Source organism: Scyliorhinus torazame, chromosome 3 (assembly GCF_047496885.1).
Source record: "Scyliorhinus torazame isolate Kashiwa2021f chromosome 3, sScyTor2.1, whole genome shotgun sequence".
NCBI classification, from domain to species: Eukaryota; Metazoa; Chordata; class Chondrichthyes; order Carcharhiniformes; family Scyliorhinidae; genus Scyliorhinus; species Scyliorhinus torazame.
This window is the reverse complement of record NC_092709.1, coordinates 47,898,222-47,920,189: the sequence shown is the minus strand read 5'-3', so window position 1 is coordinate 47,920,189 and position 21,968 is coordinate 47,898,222. Positions and strand designations below refer to the sequence as shown.

The window sequence follows — 21,968 nt, the reverse complement described above, 5'->3', positions numbered from 1 at the left end:
AATATTCAAGGCTTTTCACAGTGAGGTGAACAGTACAAAAGTGGATTTTTTTGTGAATTTGCTGATTGTTTAGAGATTACACCGGATAGGGACTTCAATGGCACACCCATTGGAGGAGCGTGGAATCACAAACAGCGACTTCTGGATTTCCATGTTATTCTGCTCATGCGCAGAATCTTGAAGTTGCTGTCAATTTCAGTGGGGCACTAACAGCAAACACTGACTGTTTTGCCATCATTACCACCACAAAATCTGGGCCAGTATCTCAACATGAGAGATCTCATTTTTGCCCCCATCACTGTTTACAATAAGGGCAACTGCTAGAAAAAATACATTTGCTTTCCAAGAACATCAATGTGTCTGCATCAAAAATATCTCTTAACTACATGCCTCAGAATCTTGCTGCATGTTCCTTATTTATACTTTTCAGTGGTAAATTTTGCATTTTCATAGCAGGTAGTGAATAATTAATTGCACGCACTTTGATACAGTCCCACCCTTTTGTAGAATTAATTGGGTACAAAGGCAAACCAGCCATACCCAATTGGAACAGTTTGTTATAATCTCAGCCTCACTAGAGAAATTCCTATTACACCAAAGTGACATTTCCATTTTCTATGCCAACCAGTCAGATTGTCAATTTGTGAGAAATCAAGGGCAGCTTTGGGATGTATGTGGTCTAGAAATTAGTTTGAGCTCATTTAATTTAAAACCTTCCAGCTGACAGAAAGGAGGTCGTGTACCTACCATCTGGAGATGTGCAGATCCCGATTGAACCACACAGTCTTCCGATTTAACTCTACTCCTTCTCAAACCATCCCTTCTTAAACTTGTGCTTTATAACTATTAGATTGCAAGTCCCTCCATTAAGGCAGTGTTTACAGTAATGAATAATTTTACAAATTTCATGATATGCATAGGCTATGTCCAGTCATTGTATAGGATATGTCCAGGCATAGTATAGGATATGTCCAGTCATAGTATAAGATATGTATTAGTCATAATATGCAAAATTAGTTTTTTGTTCTGGATATAACTTGATTTTTCTTTCTAGGACAGAGTGTGGGTGAATGTGGGGAAGAGTTTGAACTGTATTATTGCAATGGTGGATCGACTGCTTGAACAAAGTGACACTGGGCAAAAATGTGAGATTGAGCCTTCGCCAGTTGACCAAATTGCTGCCTCGACATCTGGTAGGTTTCAAATCAAGCAAACCACAGGAAGACACTCCTCAATTTACTTTAAGGTTGATATTTGAGATAGGTGACTGCTACTATTTATGATGTGGAGATGCTGGCTTTGGACTGGGGTGGGCACAGTAAGAAGTCTTACAACACCAGGTTAAAGTCCAACAGGTTTGTTTTGAATCACTAGCTTTCGGAGTGCAACTCCTTCCTCAGCTCCCGGGGAAGGAGCTGTGCTCCGAAAGCTAGTGATTCAAAACAAACCTGTTGGACTTTAACCTGGTGTTGTAAGACTTCTTACTGTTACTATTTGTGATTGATTTGTTTTCTTTTTCACGTTAATGGCCAGAAAATGTTGGGCTGGTAAGAGCAGAGATGGAAGACCACAGCCATGGTGTTTCAATAAAACATTTGTATCATATTTGCTTCTATTGATGCCCATCCTCTTGACGCTTTGGCTCCAAAATGATGTATGTATACACTTCTGATGCCAGATATCAGTTTGGTGAGGATATTAGTATACACACTGTTAGAGGTGAAAATATTCACACGAAGGCCTTTGGATGAGTAAAGAAGCAGGGCGGGATTCTCCCATGCCGCGCCGTATGGGAGAATCGCCGTTCGCGCCATTTTTTCCCGCGGTGCCGTTCCGACGGCAGCAGGCGATTCTCCGAGGAGCGGAGAATTGGCGCCATTTGCGCCGGCGCGTTTGGCGCGGCGCTGGTCGTGGGCTGCTGTCCGCGTCTGGGCCGCCGATTCTCCGGCCCACTGGAGCCGTTTACACCTGCTCTCAGCCGGCGGGAACACTGCGCATAGGGTCCGGGGGGCGGCCTATGGGGCGGGGAAAAGCGCTCCTTCACCGGGGGGGCCTCCGATGAGGCCTGGCCCGCGATCGGGGCCCACCGATCTGCGGGCCAGCCTCTCCAGCCCCGTCCCTATTTTATTACGCGGCCGGCCCCTGAGCTCCCACGCCATGTTGCGTCGGGGCCGGCACGTTGAGGAAGTCCCTCGCACATGCGTGTGTTGGCCCGGTACCACTGCGCATGCGTGTGTTGGCGTGAACCGCTCCAGCACCGTAATCGATAATGCCCGCGTCCGTTTCGCGCCGTCATGAAACTCGACGGCGTTCACGACGGCGCAAACACTCTGTCTCCATTTCAGACAATCGCGCCCGCAGTTTATTGTATCAGAATTCTGGGAGAAAGGCCTGAGGCTCCGCAGCCTTTAGACAGCACTCTTTCTCACTTGAGCTCAGGCTCACACGGGTTAATATAAAGATTTGAAAGCGAACTCCGTTTGTAATCTCATTTACATACATCCAATCACCTTTATTCCCGTCACAATTCATTACATGCAACTAATTAGTCCTCCATTATCTCAGTTCATGCCATAAATGGTTATTAGTTTGGAATCTACAGCCTTTCCCTGTGTTGCTAATTCTTCAGCTTGTGGCTAGCCGGGCAGAGCAGGGATATCTTAAGGCATTCAGACCTTGGGCAAAGTTTGTTAATAGTCCATTGTCTCTGAGTACGCACCTGGCGATGAGTCATTTGTTTTGCACACAGGGCTATTATTCCAGTAGCAGACACAGAAAGTACATCGAACTACAGAGTTAGATACAATTTGCAACATAGTTAAGAATTAGTTATATATTGTAAAAAGCAGGATTTCGCACCAACATGTCCCACAATCATATAATGTGAGAGACAGAATTTTCTCACCAACACACACACAGAGCATCTAGTGGAAGTTTGTGGTTTGGGCAGATTGTGACATCAATCAGCATGTAATTGACCTGGCTCATGCCACCCCTTAAACACACACACCTCAACATGCGTTTGGTAGCAGGCAGAAACACCCACCTGTGCTTTTTGAAGGTAAGATTTAGTTACTTACTGGTTGGTTGCTCATTGATTTCTACTTGTTGATGCAATGGAAAGGTTTTTTGGTGGCCTCTAGAATTGTTTAAAGTTGCAGAAGTCTACAGGGAGTGGTGTGACATGTCCCAAAGGACTTTGTCCTGACATCAAGGATTCTACACAAACCATTGCTCCCAGACACTTTCTCAATACCGTTACAGGGAAAATTAGTAGAAGGAGCAAGAAAGAACAGGACAGGTTGCTGGAAGAGTGAGTAAGAGAAAGTATTCTCAATAGGAAGTTATGTCCATCCAGAGTGCTGAGCGGAACAATTCTACTGCCTGCACCTTAGTGAGGAAAAGTGTGCGAGACATCTGCACTTCAGTAAGGACATCTCATAGAAATCTGCCAGCCACTGCCACCTTAACTATAAACTCAGAACAGGGTGAGGATGGCATTGTCACTGGCTATGAAGGTGACCATGGCCATTCCCTTTTACACTATCTCCCAGGCTGGAACAGGCAATATTTGCAACATCTTTCAGTTTGCTGTCCACTATTGCTTAAGATCTCTGAGGCTGTGTATTCCAAGAGAGCCAAACACCTTTAATTATCCTTTGTCTGGCAGAAGCAAACGTAGCAAAAAAAATCGTTTCACGAGCATGTTGTTATGTTCTCTATTTTGCTTTATCTGGATTGCTCAGATGTGTAGTGTTGAATAAAGAACACAATGCTTTATTAACAAACAAAACTATAAATGTATTACACTACTAACTAAGATTCGATCACATTCCTAAAGTAGAGGGTTTCTCTATTAAACTATGCAACCTCTAACTAGCAAACTTTCTCAAGGATAACTGCTCTCGCTCTCATGCCTCACTATCTTATCCCAGAATCCCCCAAGTCACTATATATATGACTGTTCTGTGGTTCCCTCTAGTGGTAAGATCATTATCATTAACTTGTTAACTCTTTACATCCCAGTCAATATATATATCATTACATCACCCTTTTTTCAAAGATGTTTGGAGATTTCTACAAACATGTATATAGTAAGAGCATTGTATGTTCTTTACATGTAATTGAGTGCTGATATTGTACAGTAGTTAACAATTTTTTAAAAAAATGTTTTTACAGTCCACAAATTGAGTCTGTACTCCGTCTTCACTCTAGTCGTGTGGTACATAACTAACAAGTCATCAGCTCAATCGATCAGGTGTTCGACTGGTTGAACCACTTTTGTTGTCTGACCTGGTCTTTTTTATGTGCTTGTGGTATCGATTTTGTGTGTCCTTTTCCTTAAAAACCGGTTTGGTTTCTGGTCTCTGAGCAAATACCAACTTGTTAAATTTGTTTGAATGACTTCTTTTTTATCTAAAGAGTGTCCTGTTCTTACTGGCATTGGTGCCATCATGCGTGAATGTCGTATTGTCTACACACACATTTGTCCGTGTTACCTCAACAGGTAGCTGTTTTTCACACAACGTCCTGCAGTATCTTTTTTTAAAAATATATTTTATTCAAAATTTTTGGCCAACCATAACAGTACATTGTGTATCTTTCACACAGTAATATAACAATATAAATAACAATGGCCAGTTTTTTAAACAAGAAATAAATAATATATAAACAACATCAAAATTAAAAAAAAAACTAAATGGCAACTGCCTTGTCCCAAATAAATACCCTCCAAAAAATACAATTCAGCCGTCCAGTATACAATTACCTATAACAACAACCTATACATATTATACTTATACACTAACATCCCTGAGAGTCCTTCTGGTTCCTCCCCCCGCACCCGCCCCCCCCCCCCCCCCCCCCGGGGTTGCTGCTGCTGTCTTCTTCTTTTCCATTCCCTCTACCTTTCTGTGAGGTATTCGACGAACGGTTGCCACCGCCTGGTGAACCCTTGAGCCGATCCCCTTAGGACGACCTTAATCCGTTCCAGCTTTATAAACCCTGCCATGTCATTTATCCAGGTCTCCACACCCGGGGGCTTGGCTTCCTTCCACATCAACAGTATCCTGCGCCGGGCTACTAGGGACGCAAAGGCCAAAACATCAGCCTCTTTCGCCTCCTGCACTCCCGGCTCTTCTGCAACCCCGAACATAGCCAACCCCCAGCTTGGTTCGACCTGGACCCCCACCACCTTCGAAAGCACCTTTGTCACCCCCACCCAAAACCCCTGTAGTGCCGGACATGACCAGAACATGTGGGTGTGATTCGCTGGGCTTCTCGAGCATCTCGCACACCTATCCTCTACTCCAAAAAATTTACTGAGCCGTGCTCCAGTCATATGCGCCCTGTGTAACACCTTAAATTGTATCAGGCTTAGCCTGGCACACGAGGACGATGAGTTTACCCTACTTAGGGCATCAGCCCACAGCCCCTCCTCAATCTCCTCCCCCAGCTCTTCTTCCCATTTCCCTTTCAGCTCATCTACCATAATCTCCCCCTCGTCCCTCATTTCCCTATATATGTCTGATACCTTACCGTCCCCCACCCATGTCTTTGAGATCACTCTGTCCTGCACCTCCTGCGTCGGGAGCTGCGGGAATTCCCTCACCTGTTGCCTCGCAAAAGCTCTCAGTTGCATATACCGGAATGCATTCCCCTGGGGCAACCCATATTTTTCGGTCAGCGCTCCCAGACTTGCAAACGTCCCATCTACAAACAGATCTCTCAATTGTGTTACTCCTGCACTTTGCCATGTTCCAAATCCCCCATCCATTCTCCCCGGGGCAAACTTATGGTTATTTCTTATCGGGGACCACACCGAGGCTCCCGCCTTTCCCCTATGCCGTCTCCACTGCCCCCAAATTTTCAGAGTAGCCACCACCACCGGGCTTGTGGTGTATTTCTTCGGTGAGAACGGCAACGGCGCCGTCACCATAGCTTGTAGGCTAGTCCCCCTGCAGGACGCCCTCTCCAATCTCTTCCATGCCGCTCCCTCCTCTTCTCCCATCCACTTACATACCATTGAGATATTGGCGGCCCAGTAGTACTCACTTAGGCTCGGTAGTGCCAGCCCCCCCCTATCCCTACTACGCTGCAAAAATCCCTTCCTCACTCTCGGGGTCTTCCCGGCCCACACAAAACTCATGATACTCTTCTCAATCCTTTTGAAAAAAGCCTTCGTGATCACCACCGGGAGGCACTGAAACACAAAGAGGAATCTCGGGAGGACCACCATTTTAACCGCCTGCACCCTCCCTGCCAGTGACAGGGATACCATGTCCCATCTCTTGAAGTCCTCCTCCATCTGTTCCACCAACCGCGTTAAGTTTAACCTATGCAATGTACCCCAATTCTTGGCTATCTGGATCCCCAGGTAACGAAAGTCCCTTGTTACCTTCCTCAGCGGTAAGTCCTCTATTTCTCTGCTCTGCTCCCCTGGATGCACCACAAACAACTCACTTTTCCCCATGTTCAGTTTATATCCTGAAAATTCTCCAAACTCCCCAAGTATCCGCATTATCTCTGGCATCCCCTCCGCCGGGTCCGCCATGTCCTGCAGTATCTTGCTCGGTTGCCATCTGGATTGCTTTCCATACTGTATGGTCTGTCAAGTGTGACTGCGAGTTCAAACACTTTCTTGTCATTGCATTGGACTGTGTTGTTCAGTTGTCCTTCGGTTTCACAGCCATACCTTTGTGTACAGTCTGTTGTTCCCTAGTGACTTTTTTTTCTTGTACTACATCCATTCCTTTTGACTTGTCTGATTCATTTTCAACCATTATACCATCAGTATCCTTTGTATTGTCTGATGTTTTGCTGCACTTTATGATCTCAGGTTCCGGTGGATGATCTGATATATCGCTGAGCTTTGTAACATCAGTCCCTTCTGGATGATCTGATGTATCGTGGAGCTCTTGATGCTTCTCATCTGGAGTCAACTTCTCCAAGATATTATTTTCTTGTAGGCTGTCACGATTGATGTGCTCTAAATTGATCTGTTCATTGTTATGCTCTTGTTGGCTGTTCACCATTGATGTGCCCTCATTTGATTTGTTCATTGTTGCACTCTGACTTTCAGCCTTTGTACAATCCAGCTGAGATCTGTCAGTCTTGCTTTTGTCCTGCACACCTTGTATGCTACTTGTGATCACTTTGTCACTATTCGCAAATGAAGTGGGTAGACCTCCATAGTCTTTTTATTGCTCATTATCTGTTTCTTCACAGTTGTCCTGACTGGCAAATACAGTGGATAGACTTTCAGAGGCTTTTTCTGGCTCAGCAAATATATACGAGAGAGACCTTCATAGTCTGTTTCTTCTGGCTCAGGAACTAAACTAGATAGACTTTCATAGTCTTCTTCTTGTTCATTTGTCAGATTACTGTCATCCGATGGCACAATGATCTGCCATTCCATCAAAGTACTGGATTCATCTACCTTTAGTAGAGTGCTATTTCGATTTTCAATCGTTTTGCTAACGGAATGATCAGTTATACTAAATATTTCTACCATATCTGAATAATAGTCTTCAATGTATGAGTTATCTTCTGTATTCTCATATCGGTTAAAATTGTCTTCTTTCATCGCTCTCTTTCTGGAGTCTTTTATTGCCCTCCTTCTGGGGTATTTCATGCTGTAAATTTCTTGTTCAATGGTGCGACAAAAGTCGTCTTCAGGTGTTTGTTTAAATTCAGGCACTGTTCCGCCTTGCGAGGTAATATTCTTCTGTTTGGTGCCTTTAAAACGTAGTTTTTCGATTGTCGGGCATTTTCTTAAGTAGACGTGGCCACAATGTCCCTACGTCATCACGTCAGTAATGTCATGCGCAAACCTCAATTGCACATGCGCAAATCGATCCTCGTCCGGAGTACGCTCTTTTTCTGCGCATGTGCAGAACATTCAAATGCCAGATCAAATCTTTTTTCTTTTTAAAAAAAAATATATTTATTAAAGTTTTTTAACAAAATTTTTCTCCCTCACAAAGAATAACCCCCCGTAACAAAAAAAAATGAGAAATCGCGCAGAGCAAGATATATACATGGCAAAATGATATATTTACACAGCTTTGTACACTGGCCCTCACCCGTACGTGCCAGTTTCCCCAACCCTTCATGTTATCTCTTGCTCATCCACCCTCCCAGGCAGTCCCCCCTCTCCCGCCCCCCTCCCAGGATGCCCCCCCCCCCCCCAAGGTTGCTGCTGCTGCTGACCGACCTTCCTCTAACGCTCCGCGAGATAGTCTCGGAACGGTTGCCACCGCCTGTAAAACCCCTGCGCAGACCCTCTCAAGGTGAACTTAATCCTCTCCAACTTTATGAACCCAGCCATATCATTTATCCAGGCCTCCAGGCTGGAGGGCTTCGCCTCCTTCCACATTAGCAAGATCCTTCGCCGGGCTACTAGGGACGCAAAGGCCAGAATGCTGGCCTCTTTCGCCTCCTGCACTCCCGGTTCGTCCACTACTCCAAATATTGCTAGCCCCCAGCTTGGCTTGACCCGGACTTTCACCACCTGAGATATTGCTCCCGCCACTCCTCTCCAGAACCCCTCCAGTGCCGAGCATGACCAAAACATATGGACATGGTTCGCCAGGCTCCCTGAGCACTTTCCACATCTGTCCTCTACCCGAAAGAACCTACTCAACCTCGCCCCCGTCAAGTGCGCTCTGTGGACCACCTTAAATTGTATCAGGCTGAGCCTGGCACACGAGGAGGAGGAATTAACCCTACCTAGGGCTTCAGCCCATAGACCTTCCTCGATCTCCTCCCCCAGCTCATCCTCCCATTTACCCTTCAACTCTTCTACCAGCGCTTCCCCCTCTTCTTTCAACTCCTGGTGTATTTCCGACACCTTGCCCTCCCCGACCCATACACCCGAGATCACCCTATCTTGAACTTCTTGTGCCGGGAGCAACGGGAATTCCCTCACCTGTCGCCTCACAAAAGCCCTCACCTGCATATATCTAAAGGCATTTCCCGGGGGTAACTCAAACTTCTCCTCCAGTGCCCCTAGGCTCGCAAACGTCCCGTCGATGACCAGGTCCCCCATTCTTCCAATCCCCGCCCGATGCCAGCTCTGGAACCCCCCGTCCATCTTCCCCGGGACAAACCGGTGGTTACCCCTGATCGGGGACCACACCGATGCTCCCATTGCACCCCGGTGCCGTCTCCACTGGCCCCAGATCCTGAGCGTTGCCGCCACCACCGGGCTCGTGGTATACTTTGTCGGCGAGAGAGGCAGCGGTGCCGTCACCAACGCCCCCAGGCTCGTTCCTTTACAGGACGCCATCTCCATCCTCTTCCATGCCGCCCCCTCTCCCTCCATAACCCACTTGCGGATCATCGCCACATTTGCTGCCCAGTAGTAGCTCCCCAGGTTTGGCAGCGCCAACCCTCCTCGGTCCCTACTGCGTTCCAGGAACCCTCTCCTTACTCTCGGGGTCTTATTCGCCCACGCAAACCCCATAATACTCCTGCCTGCTCTCTTAAAAAAGGCCTTAGTGATCACAATGGGAAGGCACTGAAACACAAACAGAAACCTCGGAAGGACACCATTTTGACCGACCACTCTACCCGCCAGCGAGAGCGGTAACATATCCCATCTTTTGAAATCCTCCTCCATTTTCTCCACCAACCTCATCAGATTCGGTTTATGTAGGGTCCCCCAACTCCTGGCTATCTGGATCCCCAGATACCGAAAGATCCCCTCCGCCCTCCTCAGCGGTAGGTCCCCTATTCCTCTTTCTTGGTCCCCCGCCTGTAATACAAAGAGCTCACTCTTCCCTACATTGAGCTTATAGCCCAAAAACTCCCCAAACTCCTTTAGAGTCTGCATGACCTCCACCATCCCCTCCATTGGATCCGCCACGTACAACAACAGGTCATCCGCATATAGCGACACCCGATGCTCTTCTCCCCCTCGGACCACCCCCTTCCATTTATTAGACTCCCTCAATGACATGGCCAATGGTTCGATCGCCAATGCGAACAACAGGGGGGACAGGGGGCACCCCTGCCTCGTCCCTCGGTACAGTCGAAAGTACTCCGACCTCCGCCGGTTCGTCACTACACTTGCCATCGGGGCTCTGTAAAGGAGCTTAACCCAATTGATAAACCCTACCCCGAACCCAAACCTGCGCAGCACCTCCCAGAGGTACTCCCACTCGACCCGGTCAAAGGCCTTCTCCGCGTCCATAGCTGCCACTATCTCCGCCTCTCCCTCCTCCGATGGCATCATTATCACGTTTAAGAGCCGCCGCACATTGGTGTTTAGTTGCCTGCCCTTTACAAATCCCGTCTGGTCCTCGTGGATTACCCCCGGGACACAGTCCTCGATCCTCGTGGCCAGCACTTTTGCCAGCAACTTTGCATCCACATTGAGGAGCGAGATCGGCCTGTACGATCCACATTGCAGTGGGTCCTTGTCCCGCTTTAGGACCAAAGAAATTGTCGCTTCCGACATTGTCGGGGTCAGGGTCCCCTCCTCTCTTGCCTCATTAAAGGTCCTCACCAGTAGCGGGGCCAACAGGTCTGCGTACCTCCTGTAGAACTCCACCGGGAATCCGTCCGGTCCCGGGGCCTTCCCCGCCTGCATGCTCCCCAAACCCTTGCTCAGCTCCTCCAACCCAATTGCTGCCCCCAAACCAGCCACCTCTTGCTCCTCCACCCTCGGGAATCTCAGCTGATCTAGGAATAGTCTCATCCCCTCTTCCCCGCTGGGGGCTGGGATCTGTACAGCTCTTCATAAAAGGCCTTGAATACCTCGTTTATTTTCGTCGCACTCCGAACCGTGGCTCCCCTTCCATCTTTGACTACCCCTATTTCCCTCGCTGCCATCCTCTTACGGAGCTGGTGTGCCAGCATCCGACTAGCCTTTTCCCCATACTCGTAGGTCGCCCCCTGCGCTTTCCTCCACTGTGCCTCCGCCTTCCCTGTGGTCAACAGGTCAAACTCCGTCTGGAGCCGTCGTCTTTCCCCAAGTAATCTTTCCTCCGGGGCCTCTGCGTATCTCCTGTCCACTCTCAAAATCTCCCCCACTAACCTCTCCCTTTCCATAGCCTCTGTCTTCTCCCTATGAGCCCTAATGGAAATTAGCTCTCCCCTGATCACCGCCTTCAACGCCTCCCATACCACCCCCACCCGCACCTCCCCGTTGTCGTTGGCCTCCAAGTACCTTTCGATACACCCCCTCACCTTCCCACACACCACCTCGTCCGCCAGCAGTCCCACATCCAGCCGCCACAACGGGCGTTGGTCCCTCTCCTCTCCCAGGTCCAGTTCCACCCAGTGTGGGGCATGGTCCGAAACGGCTATAGCTGAATACTCCGTCCCCTCCACCCTCGGGATGAGCGCCCTACCCAGAACAAAGAAATCTATCCGGGAGTAGGCTTTGTGTACATGGGAGAAGAAAGAAAATTCCCTGGCCTGCGGCCTTGCAAACCGTCATGGGTCCACTCCCCCCATCTGATCCAGAAACCCCCTAAGCACCTTGGTTGCCGCCGGCCTCTTTCCAGTCCTTGATTTGGAGTGGTCTAGTGCTGGATCCAACACTGTATTGAAGTCCCCTCCCATTATCAGGCCTCCTATCTCCAGGTCCGGAATGCGTCCCAACATGCGCTTCATGAATCCTGCATCATCCCAGTTCGGGGCGTATACGTTTACCAACACCACCCACACCCACATTTAATGAGGCAAGAGAGGAGCGGACCCTGACCCCGACATTACATATCGCCCTCCATTGTCCGCTACAATAGTCTTGGCCTCAAATGACACCCGCTTTCCCACCAATATTGCCACCCCTCTATTCTTCGCGTCCAGTCCCGAGTGGAATACCTGTCCTACCCATCCCTTTCTTAGCCTGACCTGGTCCGCCACCTTCAGGTGTGTCTCTTGGAGCATGGCCACGTCCGCCTTCAGTCCCTTTAAGTGCGCGAACACTCGAGCCCTCTTCACCGGCCCATTCAGGCCCCTCACATTCCACGTTATCAGCCGGATTGGAGGGGTCTCACCCCCCTCACGCCCCGCCGACTAGCCATCTCCTTTTCTGGGCCAGTCCCGTGTCCACGCCTCCCTCACCCTCCAGTCCCCCAGAGGGGGGATCCCCGTCCCGACCACCTCTTCTGTGTCCCATTCCCTTTCGGCCAGTGCAGCAGCAACCCTTCCCTCCCCCCCCCCCCTCCCCCCCTCCCCTCCCCCCGCTAGACCCCTGTCTAGCTTTTTTGCTCCCCCCATGTCACTCCCGTAAGTCAGCTGACGCCTGCTGACCCCGGCTTCCCCCGCTGTCCCATTGACCTCCCCGCGTGGGAGTCTCCCAATCCATATGCATTCCTTCGTTCCCCTTCCCGCCTTTCTTCCCGTGCGCGGGAAAACACCCTGCGCTTTCCAAAGCCCGCTCCGCCCCCTCTGGCGCAGCTTCTGTCACGGCCTTGTCTCTCTCCCCCAGCCCATGTAACATTTCCTGCGCGTGATTGACCCCCTATAGACAACAATCATCACACATCAAACCTCAAACATCCCCCCTACCCTCACAAACCCTCAGCTAGAGTCCAACTTTCCGGCTTGTACAAAGGCCCACGCCTCTTCAGGCATTTCAAAGTAATAGTGTTGGCCGTTGTATGTGACCCACAGTCGCGCTGGCTGCAGCATTCCGAATTTCACTTCTTTCCGGTACAACGCAGCTTTGGCCCGGTTGAAACCTGCTCTCCGCTTTGCAACCTCCGTGCTCCACTCCGGGTATATTCGGATCTTTGCATTGTCCCACTTACTGCTCCGCTCCTTCTTGGCCCATCTCAGGACCCACTCTCTGTCCGTGAACCGGTGGAACCTCACATCATCGCCCTTTGTGGCTCATTTGCCTGGGGCTTCTTCGCCAGCACCCGATGTGCCCCGTCCAACTCCAGCGGCCTCGAAGGGGCCTTCGTGCCCATCATCGCCTCGAGCATCGTGCTCGCGTATGCTCCGGCATCAGCCCCCCCCCCCACTCCCTCAGGGAGACCCAGGATTCGCAGATTCTTTCTCCTCGACCTGTTCTCCAGGTCTTCGAGTCTTCCCGCCCACCTCTTGTGTAGCGCCTCGTTCTGCTCCACTCTCACCACCAGGCCCACGAGCTTGTCCTCGATCTGACTGACTCTTTTCTGTACCTCCTGGATCTTAGCTTCGTGGACCTTCTGGGTGATCCCGAGTCCTTCAATTGCCGAAAGCATAGGCGCCAACATCTCCTTGCGCATCTCCTCGCGCTGCTCCTTGAAGCAGCGCTTGATGAACTCCTGCAGCTCCCCTTTGTCCCTGGCCGCTGCCATTTTGTTTTCTTTCCCTCGCTTCCCCCGTCGCTCCAGTGCCGCTCCTCTGGCCGTTACACTTCTGGTCCGTTTAAAAAGTCTATGGAAACTCCTGAAAAAGGTCTGAGAGTCAGTTCCAGACGGGAGCTGCCGAATGCGCGACCTACTCCTCCATGGCCGCCACCGGAAGCCTCGTCCCTGCTTCTTCAATGGCCCTGGTAGATCCTTTCACAGTTGGTCCCTCTGCTGCTAGAATTCACCTTTGATAGAGTCAAATCAGATTGCAGCTTTAAGCTTGCCCTTCCCCCGCCTGCATTCTGGAAGAGGCCCTTGTCTAAACCTGCAGCCAAAGCCAAATCCTTTACTGTTTCTGCCGGGTCTGGTAGCCAAAAGACATAACATTCCTGGGGGACACTGTCAGGGGAATGCTGCAGTCTTCTTCCCACACCGGGAAATGTCAAACAAATGCCGTGGGGGCCCTGTAAAAGAGCCCAAAAGTCCGTTCCAAGCGGGAGCTACCGAATATGCGACCTAGCTCTGCATAGCCGCACCCGGAAGTCATCAAATCATTTTTCAATACGTGCATGTGCGAACTGGTCCCGCACATGCGCAGAACGTCCAACATTCGAATCGCGTTTTTTCTTTAGGTGCACTTGCGCGAATCGGCCATTTATTGGAGCGCGCTGAATTTCAAGCTGCGCCACAGCTTCCACGGAGTTGAAAATTTTCAAGCCACTTCTATTTTTAGATTCTTTACTCGCATGGAACATAAAATCTTCCAGCATTTTCTGTTTCTTTTGCAGTTGTTCACAGAGCTTTTCATTTCTCTTAAGCTCACAATAATTATCAAACATTTCAATGACCACTTCAAACTTATCTTTTTCAACTTCATTCTCAAAGTGGAATGAGTTATACACTTCTATAGCCTGTGGTCCAGCCAAAGCGAATAACAGCGCAATCTTTTGCTTCTCACTGACTGCTTGGAGATTTAAGGCTGAGAGATACTGTTCAAACTCTTGTTTGAAAATTTTCCAGTTCACAGCTACATTACCGATGTCCTGAATGACCTTCGAGCTTGCAGCCGCACCATGAAGCTTCGGCTCGGTATTTCTCTTTGTGATGCTTCTGGTTGTTACCCTTGGAGTCTGATTGAGATTGCTTTTCCGCATGTTTTTTTCTTTCTTCAAACAGAGATTCTTTCTTTCTCCCTGTACCTGATATTCTGCTCTAAGACCAGTCCTGGTACCATGTTCTGTTCACTATTTTGCTTTACCTGGATGGCTCGGGTGCGTAGTGTTGAATAAAGAACACAAAGGTTTTTTAACAAACAAAACTATACATTTATTACAGTGCTAACTAAGATTTGATCACATTCCTAAAGTAGAAGGTTTCTGTATTAAACTATGCTATCTCTAACTAGCAGACTTTCTCAAATACAACTGCTCTCTCTGTCTCATGCCTCACTATCTTATTCCAGAATCCCCCAAGTCACATGATATGTATATGATTGTTCTGTGGTTCCCTCTAGTGGTAAGAAGCATTATCATTAACTTGCTAACTCTTTACATCCCAGTCAATATACATATAATTACACTTAACAGACTTCACCGTGATGCAGGGGGATCCGTTGCTTGCATGATTGTTCCGTTGACATCATATGTCAGCTCTGAGATGTACCACTCCCTCCACCTTCACCTGGTCTGTGATCATATGCAGTGCATAATGCAGATCAATGCTTGGCAGCCTGGCAGCAGTCATGATACTTTCATTCTATTGCTGCCCACCATGCTGTCTGTAATTGAACCACCATGTCAAAGTAGAAGGTGGCTATTGTGCATCAAGAGATATCCTTTGATGACGTTGTTCATGACACAGGTGCAAAACCCACACACACGCGAGCAACATGCATACAATGAGAGCCATGCTGCTACACAAAACGTGATGAGCTGGAATGATGCTTCTGTGAATGGTCTGCTGGAGATGAGCCCTGTAATTACTTAGCAGACTCCATGTCAAAGTCCACATTGTCTGCTACATGGCGCACAAACCCGCCATCGTGGCACAGTGCCCACCATCAGCCAAAGGGTGACCAACTGAGGAGATGAGGGAAGAGGAGGAATCTATATTGCCCATTTCTGACTGGGCCATCTGTGATCCACTCATCCCACTGCAATATGAGGAAATCCTAATTGCCCATTCAACAACATCACCACATCAGCTCTCCTTCTGAGACTGACCATGGCAGTGGCTGCTGAGACTGACCATGACAGTGGCTGCTGAGACTGACCATGACAGTGGCTGCTGAGACTGACCATGACAGTGGCTGCTGAGACTGACTATGACAGTGGCTGCTGAGACTGACCATGGCAGTGGCTGCTGAGACTGACCATGGCAGTGGCTGCTGAGACTGACCATGGCAATGGCTGCTGAGACTGACCATGGCAGTGGCTGCTGAGACTGACCATGACAGTGGCTGCTGTGTCTGACCATGACAGTGGCTGCTTTGCCACAACTAAAAATAGAAGCCACCACAAAATAACGTTTCCAAAACAAGTGAATGAATTAATTGATGCCATAATCATTGAAACATCAACTATCAGCCCTGGTATCTGTCTGTCTTTGCCTGCCCGAGTGAAGCTGTGCACTACTACCCCAGTGACTGCAGCATGGCGAGTGGACTCTCACTGGTGAGACTGCAGCTGGCCTTTCAGGAACATTTCCTATAGATCTGGGCATAGAAGGTCTGACTTCAGACTGCATCATCTTGGTGTGGGTGGCAGAAGTCCGGGCTGGCTGGTGACCCACAAGAGCAAAGCTGGTGTGGTAATGGTGGGAGGAAAAATACTGCCATCCTTGAGAAGGAACTGGAGGTTCATGCTGCAAACAGCCACTGTCACTCTTCCAGGACAACACCTCAGCAAGCCTTGTAATATGATGGAGAGCAGATTGCTGGACAACTGTGAGAATCTGCAAGTCACTTTGAGCACTGGCATCCACAGCCATGGTGGCAGGAGGCTTGACACTGTGTAGAAGCATGGGTAAGGGAAAATCCGAGCTTCCATGGCAACATCCAGACTTTCGTTGGTTTCAGCCAGTGTTGCAATGGAAGCTGAGAGTCTGACCATCAGATGATGCATCACGGTTGGATCTGCAAGTCTACTCTTCCATCTCCTCTCCTGCCACTACCCAACCCAGTTGTAGTTCTTGGGTATTCAAATGCCCCCCCCCCCCCCCCCCCCCCCCCGCACTGGATAGCTTCTGCTGCCTTTGGTGATGCACCAACTTGCCTTGAAAGAGAGAAAGAAGTGTACCAGTGAATGTGTTGATGATGTGCCTGTCATGTTTTAATAGCTGGCAATGTATGCAAGCTGTGAGATGTTGGTGTGACGCTTGCAGCAATGCTAAATGTGTGAGCATGAGGAAAAGCTATGAATGTTAGGAATTAATAGTAATTTTTAAATGTTTTCAATTTTATACATAACAAAAACAATAACAGGTTATAACAAACTCTTCCCCAACCCCCAGAAAACTGAACAGAAATCCCACCAGCTGCCCCCCACACCCGTCCCTAACAACAAACGGTGACCAGCTTTTTAAACGACAAAATAAACGGTTGCCATCTTTGGCAGAACCCTTTGATTGCTCCCCTCACGGTGTACTTAACTTTCGCGAGGTACAATAATTCCATAAAACGCCATTCCGAGGCGTTGGGTGGAGAAGCTGACCTCCAACCTGTCAGCACCCGCCTTCGAGCAATCAGCGAGGCGAAGGCAAAAAGAACCGTCCACGCCCCAGTCTGCGGCTCTGGCAGTTCTGATACCCAAATATGGCCCCAAGGGGACAAGGCTTCAGTTCAATTTGTAGGAACAGCGACAAAGTGCCAAAGAAGGAGACCCAGAATCCCGTGGGCTTAGGACACAACCAGAATATGGGTACATGGTTAGCCGGGCCCCTGCCACAACGTTCACGCTCATCCTCCACACCTGCAAATAGCCTGCTCATCCTGGATTTGTTCAAATGCACCTGTGCAGTACCTTCATCTGTATCAGCCCTAACTTCGCACATGATGACGTTGCATTCGCAGTTCCCTCACCACACCCCCTCCTCCAGCTCGGATCCTAACTCCTCCTCCCACTTGGCCTTAACCCCCTCCAAAAATACTGCCTTCTGCACTATAAGCCTTCCATAAATCCCCAAGGTACTGATGCACTATCAATTACGACGAGACGAGAGTCGAGAGTAATCGAGGCTTTATTAAGCAGAGATATGTGGCCTCTTGCAGCTGCTACCAGAAATGGGAGCAGCTCGGTGTGCACAAAAAACAGTTGGAGTTAACAATACTGAAAAAAGTATCTCATTGCAGGAGGTACAGCTGCAGCGCCGATTTTGGTTTTTCACAGGTGGTTGCGGAAATGAGAATAGATCCACTGGAGGCAGATATGAAACAATTACTGCAGATAGCTGCCAAATGCAAATTGTTTTGAATTTAAAAAAAACACCGGGAATGTTTCAAAATGAATAAGTGACTGGGTTGTGATGACATGTATCCTCAGCCTTCAAAAGGAGTCAGGGAGAGAAAGTATTGAGGCTTTTATCGAGAGAATAATGAAAGATTATTTCTGCTTGTTGGAGAGTCAGTGAGGAGGGATTATCAGTTTAAATTGTCACTGAGAACATTTGGGATAAATTCCTTTCATTGCAAAATTTTGGAAGCAGCTGAGACAGAGACTATTTAATCTTTTAAACAAACATAGAACATAGAACATAGAACGATACAGCGCAGTACAGGCCCTTCGGCCCACGATGTTGCACCGAAACAAAAGCCATCTAACCTACACTATGCCATTATCATCCATATGCTTATCCAGTAAACTTTTAAATGCCCTCAATGTTGGCGAGTTCACTACTGTTGCAGGTAGGGCATTCCACGGCCTCACCACTCTTTGCGTAAAGAACCTACCTCTGACCTCTGTCCTATATCTATTACCCCTCAGTTTAAAGCTATGTCCCCTCCTGCCAGCCATTTCCATCCGCGGGAGAAGGCTCTCACTGTCCACCCTATCTAACCCCCTGATCATTTTGTATGCCTCTATTAAGTCTCCTCTTAACCACCTTCTCTCCAACGAAAACAACCTCAAGTCCATCAGCCTTTCCTCATAAGATTTTCCCTCCATACCAGGCAACATCCTGGTAACGTTTGATGAATAGCTGAATCCAAGGTTCTGGGTTGCACAAGACAGTGAAGTTAATTCTAAAATTCTCTAGCCACGACTTGAGTTCAATTTGGTTTACAACATTATCTGAACCATTTAATATGTGATTGGCTAAATCTCATCCCTTATTTATTTTGGTCAACAACATTGCTGCTGAAAACTTTTATTTTCCAGAGGATTTTATTTTTTCATCAGTCCACCAAAAATAATTCCTTCAAACTAATTAATTGTGAGACGGCAGTATAATTCAAATGTGGGGAAAATAACTGGGCACTATGGTTATCTTGAAATAAGTCATGGTTTTACTGTATTTCTGCTATTTTATAATTGTCTTGCATTTATTTATGTAAGAACAGAGCAGTGCTCTTAAACTGTGGTTTGCTAACACTCTGCTGGATTTATTTTGTAAGATGACTGGTATGAAGGGCTGTACCCTCTGGTAGTTACTTTAAAGGACTGTGTCGAGGAAGTGATTGACAGAGCAAAGAAGGCCATGGTATTTGTTCTTCTTCAAGATTGTGGCTCCAATATACCTCAGGCCCTGGCATTGCATCAGAGGAGAGATGTTGTCTTCAGCCAAGCAGTAAGTGCATGTTTCATCGCCTCATAATGCAGTGCAAAAAATGAAAGAGATAAATTAGATGGTCTGAACTAATTTGATGATATTTCCACTACACAAAGCAGGAGCAGGGGCTCATAATAATCAAGAACACACTGCTCACATTATCTTAAGCCTCGGGGTGCGGCATTCTAAAATCATCATTGATGACAAACATTCGCATTGACTTGTTTCCCTCCAGTCTTCTCCCTTACCCTCGAGCATATTTATCGCCACAAGGATAGCTATTTCCACAAGCATAGCTTTGCTCAAATATCTGGGTTAAAAAAATGTCATGTATGTGTAAGCCTAGGTGGTGAATATCTGACTCACCAGCAGTATCACAGCCTTGTCTAGTTTTGTACTCTTCCAGCGCACAGGTGTGAACACATTCTAGTAAGAACTACTGATAATGATTAGTATTCTGTCTTCTTACCTGTTTATCCTAGGGGCACTGCAATCAATTGTAGCCAGGCTGAGATGAAAGAATTTAACACACACCTGCAATTGAAGCTGGAACGATGCTATTCTGTATGGATTAGTACCAGCCTAGTACATGCATTTTCCCACTGAGCCATTGGGAAATTTATTAAGATGTTAATTTGAAGTGTACATAAACCGGAGAGGTTATACTCGACTCCCAGGTTATGAGATCTTTGTTTGCTGGGACATTGAGTACCTGCTCAGCACTAGACTGGCAGGGAGTTCATTTTTGTCTTGGCAAGTGTTGTAGCACTTGAATAATGAAGCATCTCAAATAGGATCGTACATCTCATAAGGGATTCTCCAATGCCAGAGCTTTATCATACAGAATTTTAAATTCCTTTGCTCTTTCCTGATCCCAAAATAAATAAATCCATCTAAAACTAATAGAGGAGAAAGCCTTTAAAACATATAACCATTTTGTTGGTGGAATTTGCTGGGGTTTTCTTTGACACAGGCATGTCATTTTCCCTTCATAGCATTTACTGTAGGGCACCTTGCCACTCTGGTACAGTAAAGAAAATATTTTTCAATGAAACAGAGGCTTATGATCTTGGTCAACTGAACAATAGAGAAATATGTCCAGAAACGAATCATGATCGTAAAAGATAGAGACCAATTCTGAAAACAAAATTGAGGTAGCAGCAGAATGTAGCAATAAAAGATTGATTTATTGTCAAGTGATACAGTGAAAAGTATTGTCCTGCATACAGACTAGGCAGATTGTTCCATACACGAGAAACATAGGACATATGATACATGAGATACATATCACAATACATGGACATAGACATTGGGTGCTACTCAATAGAGAAGATGCCTGGAGAGATTAGTTCAGTCCATAAGAGGGTCCTTGAGTCTGTAACAGCAGGAAAGAAGCATGAAAGACTTGCATTTATACAGTGACTTTCACAACTTTAGTATGCCCCAAAGTGCTTTACAGCCAATTAAGTACTGTTTGAAACACAATCACATGTTGCAATGTGAGAAATATGGCAGCCACTTTGCACACAATCAGCTCCCTCAATCATATATGTGATGGTGGCAGAGAGGAGTAGCAATAAGCCAACCAGAGAATGGGAGCTAATTGCCCTTCCTGTATTCTGGACCCACCCAGAAAGACCTAGGGCTGGATTCCCCGTCGACGGGATGCTTCGCTTCGCCGGCAGCGCACTCACGCCCATGGATTTCCCAACAGCATGGAGGTGCATACATTGGGAAACCCCATTGGCTGGCTGCCTGGGACGGAGGATCCTGCTGCCGGCGAGGCCACACCGCATCAGAAAAGTGGTGCGACGGGACGGAGAATCCCGCCCCGAAACCTTCCACCCACCTCCCAGCAATGGTTTCACTCAATTCTACCTTGATTAAAGAGAGGATACCAAATAACCAGTATTATATAAAGATACAGATAAGAGAAAACAACGGAAAATTAGCACATGGGACAGCTACCATGAATAAGAGCTTCTGAGATTAAGACATTCAGTATAGTGCTCAAATATTATCACCTCCCAATTAACAGAATGTATGAAAATATATCATAGATTATCATAGATTATCATAGAATTTACAGTGCAGAAGGAGGCCATTCGGCCCATCGAGTCTGCACCGGCTCTTGGAAAGAGCACCCTACCCAAGGTCGACACCTCCACCCTATCCCCATAACCCAGTAACTCCACCCAACACTCAGGGCATCATCAGACAAAAAACAATATAACGGAGAAAGTTCAAATTTCAACGAGCTGCAGACTGTCAGTCCAAATCCTCGCATTCTACAAACTTTATAAAGGCCAAGGAACTAGCTGGATTATCAAAAAAGACTCAATGGAGTTGTTGGATATCACCCTCGGGGTCGCAGGATAACGCAGGGTATAATTCACTCCAGCTGCCTTGAGGTGTTTTCTGATTTCATCGCAGCCTCTATGCTTCTCCTGTCTCGCCGCCGAGAAGTCCTGGAGAAATAAGATCCTTGCTCCCTCATGGAGCCAGGTCCTGCTGCGCCTCCCCACCTCCAGAACCTTCTTTGCGATCTTTGAAGCTTTGGAATTGAATAAAATAATCATGGGCCTGGGACGTTGATTGTCCCTAGCCCTCAAAGACAGGATACGGTGCGCCCTTTCCAACTTGAAACATCCAGCCTTCACTTCCAGCTTAAGGATACATGATTGGCAGCTCTCAAAAAACTTAACAGGAGTCTCAACCTCCACCCCCTCTGACAGACCGATGACCGATTCTTCTTCGGGCCTCAGCTCTCGAAATCTTCCAGGATTTCTGACATACCACGTAGTTGGTTTTCCAAGGTTTGAATGTGAGCTTCTGCCAAGGAAGGAACATTTTCAACATTCAGGATTCTTTCCTCCTTTCCATAAAGCCTTTTATCAGTATTTTGCAGCTCAG

The 21,968-nt window shown here is 47.7% G+C and overlaps 1 protein-coding gene across 8 annotated transcripts in view; it reads left to right on the top strand.

The window, feature by feature from the left end:
- The window catches only part of inpp4b (inositol polyphosphate-4-phosphatase type II B), a 1,315,761-nt gene that overhangs the window by 1,134,145 nt on the left and 159,648 nt on the right, over positions 1-21,968 (top strand). For all 8 annotated transcript variants that reach the window (XM_072495637.1, XM_072495635.1, XM_072495634.1 and 5 more), the window contains 2 exons: positions 1,055-1,193; positions 18,901-19,073. In XM_072495637.1, coding sequence (XP_072351738.1) covers positions 1,055-1,193; positions 18,901-19,073 — 312 coding nt within the window. The remainder of the gene's footprint in view (positions 1-1,054; positions 1,194-18,900; positions 19,074-21,968) is intronic.